We start from the raw sequence: 10,631 nt of genomic DNA, 5'->3' as shown, positions 1-10,631 counted from the left end.
AATAAAATACCCAATTGCATATAAGGTAGTTAGAATGAGTTTAACCTCCACCGGCTATAACACAAAATCCTTCTTGTACATTAATATATCAGCTGTAATAATCAAATGATATAATATGACACTCACATAGGCCATTCTTCGTTCTAAAGAGTACTTTTTCTTTTGGTACTTTCAGTATATTTTGCTGTTAATACTTCTATTTGAGTAAAATTATAGATGTAGGATTAGAGTAATAAAGTGTTTTATATATTTATGTGTTTTTTCTTTCATTCAGTACTTCCTCTGCCACTGTTGATAACAAGCTGTTGAAGCAGGCAGCGCTTCATCCCAAGATCATCACCAAACGGGGGTTTCAGTATACTTACCAGTAGGCTCTGAAAACACCTTAACCCAGTTAACTCTGGTCAAATTTCAGTCAAAAACAGAGTAAGCATGGCCTACTTTAGTATAAATAGATAACACAATCTCTTGCTCTTGTATTTTAGGCATTCTAGGTGCTTGAATGTGTGGCCTATTACTGTGAATAGGTTTTTAGGAAGTTTATCTTCTTACACCCTTCTCGAGCAGATGTCACGATGTGCTTTACAATAATAACTATGGTGCAGCATAAAAATGACATACGACTGGAAAGATTAAACTAACGCACACCCAAAACAGGGGGCTCTTGAGCTCACTTTGAAGGTGCTAAGGGGCCGTAGTAACTCAGGAAAGTAGTTTGTTGTCTGCACTCGATGATCAGGCAACCAGTGAAAGGTAGAAATGAACACATGCTTCTTTCTAGACCAGTTAGACAGAGAGGAATAAACTAGTAGTTGAAGGCACCTTTTTTCTGATAGTTTGATGGTTTCTTTAATGAGATTTTAAGAAAAAAGAAATTTTTTAATCTCTTAACATGGCATCTATATCCATGGATACATTTTTTCTTATCATTTGATGCTGCACTTGTGGCAGCGTAGTCATTTGAGCCAGTACCTAAGTTTGCTCACCATTCTAGGAACAGCTAAACATGTTCTGATGTCTCATTCATATGTTTAATACAGCTAGGCACCATATCAGCTAGCTGGCCCCAAGTACTGTAACCACGGGGCTAAAACACACACACCCTCTTCTTTGCATCTTTACACCATCAATAATAAGGTTCCCGAATGGACAGCCCCCCCAACATATCACATTTGGACAAACTGGGGTATCGCAGAAAATGTCTCACACTGTAAATTGGAGTAGGTGCATGGAATTTCGAATAGCACTTAAAGGCAGCATCTCATCCAAGCCAGGGGCCTTGCCAAGCCCTCCACCTCGCCCTGCTGGCTGCCTGGTTTGAAAACGTCAGGTTTCTACTGGCCACTCTGGCTTTTGTGGTAATTCCATAGATAGATTTTCTGTAGCATTAAATGAGTACTGTTTCTTGAGTAAAAAAAAATTAAAACAAAACAAAACAAAACAAATTATTCAAAAGCAAAAAACAATAGGACAAAAAGTAAAAGCAGTGAACTGTAGCGATCTTTTAAACAGCCTCAGTGAAATGCTGAAGTAATAGTTTCTAATCCTGTTAACAATGAATGGAAAAAGAAGAGATGCCTCACATGGCCCAGTTTTCAACACTGAGATTGGTGTACACACTAAAACCACTCCTTCTTCCTAATGGGGACAGAAGTGGAAGAGAGGATGAGAAAGGAATGCATTACGTCTGCATGGCATGTGTAAACATCCAGAAAACCAATATGCCTTTGGTCTCACTACACACACTCTTAAGACATACAAGCTGACTGCTCTGAGCAACTGTTAGTCTGGTGTTTTTTTTAGCCATGTTTCCCCTGTTAGCTCTGCTGTCTACTCACACTATCAAATAAGCCCAAGTTTATTTTCCATCGCTGCAGTTTTTGCACATATTAACACCAGCTCTTGTTTGAGTGTGTGCTTAAACATGTCTGGAGGCGTTTGTGTGATTTGTGTTGACTCATTCTCAAAAAGTTGGCCCTGTTCCCAGAAAGTAGCCTGTAAAGAACTGGAAACAGTCATGCGGTAAATTTAAGTTTCTCCCGCACTCCTCCTACCACAGCTTTATTTCCAGAGCTTGACGTCAATCGGTCAACATCATCCACAGCTGGCAGCCTGACAGAAGGCCTGTTGGACAGCAGCGCGGAGGTCACCATGAGACTTGGAGGAAAGTGGCTACAGCAGGTGTTCAGCGGTACTGTTAAAGGTTTAAACTAAATGAGAGATGTGTGTGAGTGTGAGATGGAGAAAACTGAAAAATGGGAAAAGGGGGACAAGCGGCTGAAGAAGGACAGAGCGGGCAAGATTTTGAAAAGGTGGCTGTGCTTGCTCAAGCAGGCTGAATTACCCTTCCACGTATCTCTCTAACACTGAGTTTGTAGAGAGGCTATTATGTAAAAATTCTGCTTGTCTGCTACATCTTATATCAGAGGGTCCAGGACTTGTTGAAGCACACAGTCCTGAGGCAGCATCTCAAAGCCTCAGCCTCCACTGTTGGTTGAATAGCGGACGAAGAAAGAGAATTATACAACTGTGCTTAAACAAAGGAAAAAGAGTGTCAGTTCGGATCCTTAGCTTGAGAGTAAGTATTAACTATTACAGAGTGTGGTAGTATTTTCAAGGAAATAAAAACCACAGAGAATGTGTCATGTATTTTAACTGTCATTCCATCTTTCTTTTGTTTTTTACTGGGGAGGAATGGGACTGGAGGAGGATAAAATTTGCAAATGGGAGTGAGACACAACTGTTCACTAAGAGGTCTGGGCTGGAGGCCAGCTAAGCAAAGGGCAGCAGTAGGCTTTTAGAGAGAGTCCAAATGACATGTCCTGAAATGTAGGCCTTGAACTCCTCTTCATAGGAGCAAACAGGGACCGTTACACAGTGACAAAGCATACCAGCTTTCCATCCTTAAAGTGGACAATACAAAATGAAATAGTGCATTTTTCTGAACTCAGATTTTCTACTTCTATTTTAATTTCAATACCAGAGCATTGTGCTACTTATCACACGAAAGGTAAATCTGCTTGTGACATATTTTCTATGGTAAATGAAAAAGGCCAAAAAAGTCACTTGCATGTCATATCACATATCTTTAGATTACGTGATGCTTTCCAAACCCGGCAAATGTGTTTCAGTTTTCAGGGCAGGCTGTAAGGCTAATTACAATGAGTTCTCAGTCAAACTAAAGCATGGTCCCTGTTGGGAAACTAGGTACGTTACTTTTATAATCCACTAGATGGCAATATAGCCATAATATATTACAGACAGATACCCGCCTTAACTCAGCAGTGCACTGGGAATCTTCTTCTATCTCTGTGATGTTCCTGTATTTTCTCATGTTGTATAATCAGTGTGAAGCTTTTCTTTTTTTTTTAATCTTCGTTGATGCCTCTCTTGGCCACGTCTCCCTTGAAAAAAGCCACAACAGGCCTCGTAATCGAAGATACTATTAAAATAAAAACCAGCAAAGAAATCTCGTCGTTGGCTTAATCTGTAACTGACAGGTCAGAATACAGAACATTGTGATACCACCTTTCCTCAAGAAGAAGATACTGTTTTCCTAAATGCACATCATATAATCATAGCATCAAAAATCAAACTAGGCATTATGCCTGACCCTTATAGCTACAGTTTGAATTTCAGAGGTACTTTACATTCTTCTGTTACATACATATTCATTCATTTCTACATTACACATTGTAAGTATTTTATGCCTGGTTGTAATATTTTTTAGTTTTGTTTCTGTTTTATGCACAGCATTTAAAGGGATGTCATATTCTCCACCAGCAGCTGGCAACATGGATAAAAAGTCCTCAGTATGCTGAGAATATTGAACATTTTTAACATCCATACAGTGGAGGCATGACAACAAACTCTTACTGACGAAGACAGCGTGATATGGTCCAAAGCTCCAAGCGAGTTCAAGGCCCTTGAGTTGTGATCGTTTTGCCAGCTGCTGTCCCCAACGTCAAGAATGAACTGTCAAGCCCAACATTTAAGTTAGGGAGAAAGAATTTATAGAAAAAAGATCATTGAAAGTTGAAGTTTAATGGCCAATATAAAACAATTTGTGAAATTTGCGATTTAAGAAGGTGATAATGACTATAATTTTCAAATAAAATTATTTTCCGAAATAAGCTACAAAGAGCTTTTGTGGCTAGTCAAAGATTTCTTGGTTGGGTGGGGTTTGCTGGGGAAATTTGGACTCATGACCTGCACTATGGAAAAATAATCCTACAAGGCCACTTAACTGATTGTCATTTTGCCTTATAATAGTCGGTATCCCCAGGTAGAAGTTAGTAGCTTATTTGAAAATAGTATTTTAATTAAAAAAAAATCAGTATAGCTGGAGCAAGTTCAGGCCACTTTCTTTCTCACTACAGCAGTGCTTGTTTGTGAATATGCCCGAGTCACCCGATCCCTCTTGTTTTGGCTGACACTGAACGTGTCATCGCAGTTACTGTCGTTCACACTTCAAGACAGATGTGTGAAGGCAGTGTTTATGTTTGCAGAACTGACACCCTCTCCTCCTGCCCCTGTTCTCTCTAAACCTGGCCTGGCCTGGCCTGGCCCTGACACCCGGACCGTGGCTCTGCTTGACAACAAACCGCGCGGCGGCGGCGGCGGCGGCTCCGGTTACCTGGCCCCCGATCGATGCGCTGCAGGGTGTCGCGTTGCTCGGAGGGTGGAGTATCGACGCATGACCGATCGCTATCATAATCACACTTCCCCCCCTCTTATCGCTTACCTACTAAATAAAACATCTGCCTTCCTGCTCGTGGATCGCTCACAACCCCCTAAAATCTGGAGGGAGTGGGACTTCTTGAAGTGTCTTTGAGATGAGTGAAGTAACATGAGAAAAGATACCCAACATGAGATGATACCCAACAAATGAGGTCCCCAAAGTTGTTTCTTATCGAAGGCATCTCCAAATAGACCCACCAGCTATTTGACAGCACTTAATCCCTGGATGCTGCAGCTCAGAGATGTGATTTCCTCAGCCACACTTTGGTGCTCGCTGGTCATGCCAAACAGTACTGGGGACGGTCTATACTGTATGCTTACTTTTGCAGTCATAATTCACAGCTGGTCCATATGACTAGCACAAGGACTTTTTGAGACCCAGTGCAGAATTTATCTGGGAGTCCAGCGGTGACCACCAGGCCCTAAGCAGGTGCTCTATTTGCCAGATATGCCAATCAGAAACTGAGGTGGGGATCTGTTGGTCAACAGGGTCCTGCACTGCCAGCCGTGAGCTGTGCTGATTTGGGCTCTTTTGTAACTCAGCATAATTATGCTGCAATACCTCTCCCAAATTGCAGACACAAAATACACACAGAAGACAAATAATATAATACAGCGTAAGCAGATACAACATCTCCACACACGAGGGGTCACTGAATGGTTTGATGAGTATGAGCATGATGTGAATCATGTGCTGTGGCCTTCGCAGCCACCAGATCTCAACCCACTCGACCACCTGTGGGAAATTTTAGACTGACAGAAAAACTGTATGAAATTTAATCATTGCAGAAATATAAACTTGCCGTGAGATCAGGCGATAGTGAAACGTTAAGTACAAAGCCATGTTTCAGCTAGTATGAATCAGGCCTTTCAGACAGATCTGGTTTATTATTACAGTGCAAAACCTTTTTTTTTTTTTTTCCTATTTAAACCAAAGCTTCAGTGACAATGTATTCTAGGAGAAAATAGATATCATATTTACATTCTATTCTCAATCTGAATCCCCTACTGTAATCATCATATCAATTCTTTATTTGGTGTATATGAATACAAAAAATGTCTAGATTTATCCAGCCAGCCATATATACTGTAGGTTTTCAGCTGTTTACTTGGCTGGCTGAATGTGAAAACTGTCTTTAAATTATGACACATTAACTCATTAAAATATATTTATTAGATTTTGTTGCAACAAAACACAAATGTAGCCTAGGTTGTAGAACATAAAACTAATAGTAGGGTGAAAGGAATAGTGAAGAGTCAAATGTAAAGCCTTAATAGCATGCCATTACCATTACCTATCATGATTTATTGGTAGTTTGATGTAACTAAATATTTCAAGTATTGCACCAGGGACATTGGATGGTACCATCAGATTATGTACAGTATGCTCCTATGATAAAAAATAAGCTTCCATGCTCAAATGCTAAAAATAGTTATTAGTTGCCTTGTAGAAGTTAATATATATTTAACAGTTTTCTTTTATGGAAAGTGGAAACAGAAACAGAAAACCTGTAATAATGATTAATTTAGTCCAGTATTTAAACTAAGCGAGGAGATGACTCATTAAGGGGCCTCCTGGAGGCCACGGGGCCCTAAACAGCTGCCCTGTTTCCGTATGCCCTGAGCTGCCTATGCAAAAACTTGTCAGTTTTCCAGCCCCTGCATCATGATCTCACTCAAACTTTTATTGGAAGTCAAGATTTGCCTGAAGTGGGAGTACAATAGGTACCATTAGTTTAGTCAGGAAGGTCATAAAAGTTCACTGCATTTCAAATCCATGGCTCAGACTGATTCTTCCAGTGGCTCCGTCCTCCTCCTTCTGACCCAGCAGGCTTCACCTGAGAGCTGTAAATCAGTGAGGCCTTGTTTCCCACACACAGATACTCCACAGGTGCCGGCCTCAGGCATGCTAGGGTTAACAGTGAGAGTAGTAACATCCGATGTCAAGCTGTTAGGACAACAGAATACTGTAGCAGAAGGGAAAGTTTAGGCTACGTCATAGGGATAAATTAAATTTCATGAGTGAAAGTAAGATGCTTTTGTACCAAAAAAAACAAACAAACAAACAAAAAAAAAACTTTCAGGGAGTTGTACTCTAAATATAAGGCCTACAAATAAACCCAGAGCGGATGTAAACACCTATTCAAAAATTGATGGCATTCAGCTTTCCTAATTTTTTTAAATACACATTGCTGTTATTTACTCACACAATCAAAATCCCCTAAACTAAATCTGAGAACACCAAAGAGCAGAAGTGAGGTCCCAACTGTTAGGGAGAAGTAACACGAGACTAGCTGTTAAGCTATTAAGACAATTAACTAAGTGGTCAGTAGGGGCCCAGCGACAGAGAGGAACAGCCTGAAATGGAGAGAGATGAGGGTGTGAAGTGACAGTCAGCACATCTGGTCTCATCAATAATGCAGTAGGCCTTTAAACGGCAGTTTGTCACATATTGAGTGCTGCTGACTGAAATCAAGCCCGACACCTTAGATGCTGTCAGGGGAGAGTGAAAGGGTGACAGCGGGTGTGTGTGTGGGGGGGCAACGGGCAAAAATACCCCCCAAAAAAGGGAGGAAAAAAATGTACAAAACTTTTTTTGGTATGGCTTTCTACGATACATCTGATGTATCGTGTATTGAATGAGCTAGACAAGAAAAATATAATATAAATATGAATGCTGAGTTTATAGTGTTATAAACCTAGCCTTAAATCATGTTTTCATAGCAGGGAGAAACTTAGAAGCTAAAAGCAAGCAAATACCTGCACAACTCTTGAATCTATTCAACAGTTTTATTATTAAAATGAAAAAGACAGAAGACTTTTGTAGACAAAGCAAAATCAGGCATTATTGCGCCTAATTGACTCTCTAAATAGTAAGAACATCATTTTGTTGACATATTTCTGTCTCAACAGTGAAATTAGTGATCCAACAACTAAAAATAAAAAACAAAAACGCTTACATTAATGACAGTCCCCTGCCTACAGATCTTTCAAATCAAGAAAACATAAGAAAAAGGGTTCAGCTAGGCGTCTATTAGCAGTTCATTTGCCTGTGATCAGAGGATTTCTCAGCACGACAATGACAGAGTCGCCCCTGAGGAACATTTTAGAAATATAGCGGTCCTTATTCACGGGCTTAGACTTCTTCTTTCCCTTCCCGCTCTTGGGAACTTCTGTCCACATCTCCTTCACATTCTCCAAGACCATGTTGCAGTGCCTGCAATGGCAGTGAGGATGCAAAGCATTAAAACATAATGCTGCCAATTCAGAAAACAGAATCCCTGAAAAGCAATGGTATATAGAAATGTTAAGAAAATAACCTGTGATTCTGCACAAATATCGGTACAAAGGGGATTGATTTATTAATATTAAAAAAATAGGGTGAGTACTTTAATTTAGTCACAATGGGATTTTTGCAATCTTTTTCCAGTAATTATCCAATTTTTAAAGGATAAATGTAATACCTTTAAAGGCTTCTGAGATCATTAAAAAGGATAAACTTTGTTTTGTTATTTATAAAAACAATCACGTTTTCACTTGAGGGAACAGCCTGTATTATAGAACTCTGTTTCTTGATTCATCAAATGTGTGTGAAAATGCTATTTAAAAAAAAAAAAAAAGTTTACATTTTGATTTTAAATAGTTAGCGCTCATATCTTTGAGACAGCATAATATTTCGTGATAAATAAAGACAGGTGCTAAAAAGCAGTGATTTTAGACTTCTGCATTTGCATAATGTGTCAAGACTACATTATCAGAGCAGGTAAAATCCACTAAAGGAAAGTAAGCTCACTGAGGACACCAAAATTGCCATGGAAAATTCAGATTGTTGATATTAGTAAAACTGTCGTCCCTTTTTAAATACAATAGCATATATAACAAATATAACAACAACAGAATAAAAAATAGATGACATTACAAATCATCTATACTGACAAAAGTAGAACATTTAACGTTTGCTTAAAAACAAACAGAAATCTGACACTGTGCAATCAATCCTGTTGTTTCAAAAAACCAGTGACTGGGCTCCGTACCTGTCAAAAGCCTTGACTCTTCCGAGCAGCTTCTTGTTGTTGCGGCAGTTAATGAGGACCTGTGTGTTGTTTTTGACTGACTGGGTGAGCACAGACAGGGGGCCAGTGTTGAACTCCTCCTCCTCTCGTTTCTGGAGCTCCTCGGGAGTCATCTCTGACTTGGGCTTTGTTAACAGACTCCTGACAAGCGACACGCACACACAAACACAAAAAAATTGATTAATAAATAAGTATGACCAGAATAGCATTTTGGCATTCATATGGTAGGTGTATTGTCAAATTTTGTTTGCTATTACTCATATTATTATTTTAATTAGGACTTTAGTAACTTTGATCTTCCCATTATATTTTCAATTCTTTGATTAATCATTAAGTCTGTGAAATGTCAGAAAATATTGAGTCTAAGATGACAACTTATGAAATTTTTCTGTTATGTTAATGGTTATCCCAAAAGGGCTGAATCGAGGGCAACTGGATTTGGCTGTAGATACCTGAAGACGTTTCAGCTCTCACCCAAGAGGCTCAGTCAGTTTCGTAACTTAAGATGCCATTTTTGCGTAAAAAATTACTAAAGAAATAGTGACAAATGGAGAAATCACACTATTGCTTCATCCTACACCTTTTCAGTGTGTAGAAGATTTTCTGTTATGTTAATGGGCTGTATTGATATTTTTAATATGGCATTGTGTTGGAATTCATTGTCTATCTTGTCCTTTTTATATATATTTTTTTAATTCTGCCTAATTGGTTATGCACCTAATTAGACAACCAAATATATGATCTTTATCTCTACATTTTAATAACGAATATTGTGTTACCACAGACTGCAAGGTATCTAAAAAATGTATAAACTTGGACAGAAAAAAAAAAAGACCATACTAATAAACTGGTTTGTTATGCCCGTAAAACACAGTAACGTGCGACTTTGATCACAAGTGTTTATCAGGAAAAAACTGAAATTATCATCAGAGAATTCAAGCTAATGTCCAAATCACACCAAGGAAGCGTTACCAATAACACAGAGTTAAATGTGGACGGTTTCCTTCTAATTTCAAGGCGGCTATTTATTGTGGATAACTAACAACTTTTTTCTAATACGGTAGAAGCTTGATGTTAGCATTTGGCTAACATATAGCAATGCTATTGTGTGACTTCTGACTCGTAACTTTTAATCTTAGCATCAAAGGAATTTGACATGCATGGATTAGGATTTTTAATTTGTGTTTTTACTTTAAAAGTAACATAGCTCGGCCTGAAAATACACAGCATGATACAAACGACATACAAAGCGTTTATCAACGGCAGCTAACCGGCCTCGCTAGCATTGCTGACCCTCTAAAATGCTAACCAGGTTAGCATCGTAACTACCGGCTGCTGCGACTGAGAGTTCTGGCTCTTAGACTGGAAATGACCATTATCCCAAGGACTGGCTGGTCATCGTGTATACTTACATGGCGACTGATTTATAAAAAAACGTTTTCTCAGGCCGTGTCCCGCTCGTCTCCACCGGTTGCCTTCGTGTCTGTAACGATTCACGCGTGTATAGGGCTACTTCCGGGTCAACTAGTACGCGCTTCAAAGCGTTGGAATAACAACCGGGTTATTCTCCCGAAACTGTATCACACACGTCAAATAAATATAGGTTTATTTTTCTGCATCAATTTGTGTTCATATTGAAGATGCATCTGATGTCTGTCTTGTATTATAGGCTGCTAATAAAGGCTGACAGTGCTGGAAAGTAACTATGTAGTCCCATGTATTAAAATGCTCTACAATTTAGAGGTACTTGCTCAATAGTATCTATATTTTATTCTGCTTTATACTTCTACTCCAATACATTTCAAAGGGAATAACTGT

General features: G+C 39.1%; 1 protein-coding gene across 1 annotated transcript; it reads right to left on the bottom strand.

Moving 5' to 3' along the window:
* Positions 1-7,511: 7,511 nt before the first annotated feature.
* snrpd2 (small nuclear ribonucleoprotein D2 polypeptide) lies at positions 7,512-10,367 on the bottom strand. The gene is made up of 3 exons (XM_040130967.1): positions 10,226-10,367; positions 8,775-8,954; positions 7,512-7,957 (listed from the first exon to the last, which is right to left on the bottom strand). Coding segments are annotated over exons 1-3 (357 nt in total). The 5' UTR covers positions 10,228-10,367; the 3' UTR covers positions 7,512-7,782.
* Positions 10,368-10,631: the final 264 nt, after the last annotated feature.

This window comes from Xiphias gladius, chromosome 7 (assembly GCF_016859285.1).
Source record: "Xiphias gladius isolate SHS-SW01 ecotype Sanya breed wild chromosome 7, ASM1685928v1, whole genome shotgun sequence".
Classification (NCBI taxonomy): domain Eukaryota; kingdom Metazoa; phylum Chordata; class Actinopteri; order Istiophoriformes; family Xiphiidae; genus Xiphias; species Xiphias gladius.
The sequence above is the reverse complement of the archived record's forward strand: the minus strand, read 5'-3'. Positions and strand labels throughout refer to the sequence as shown.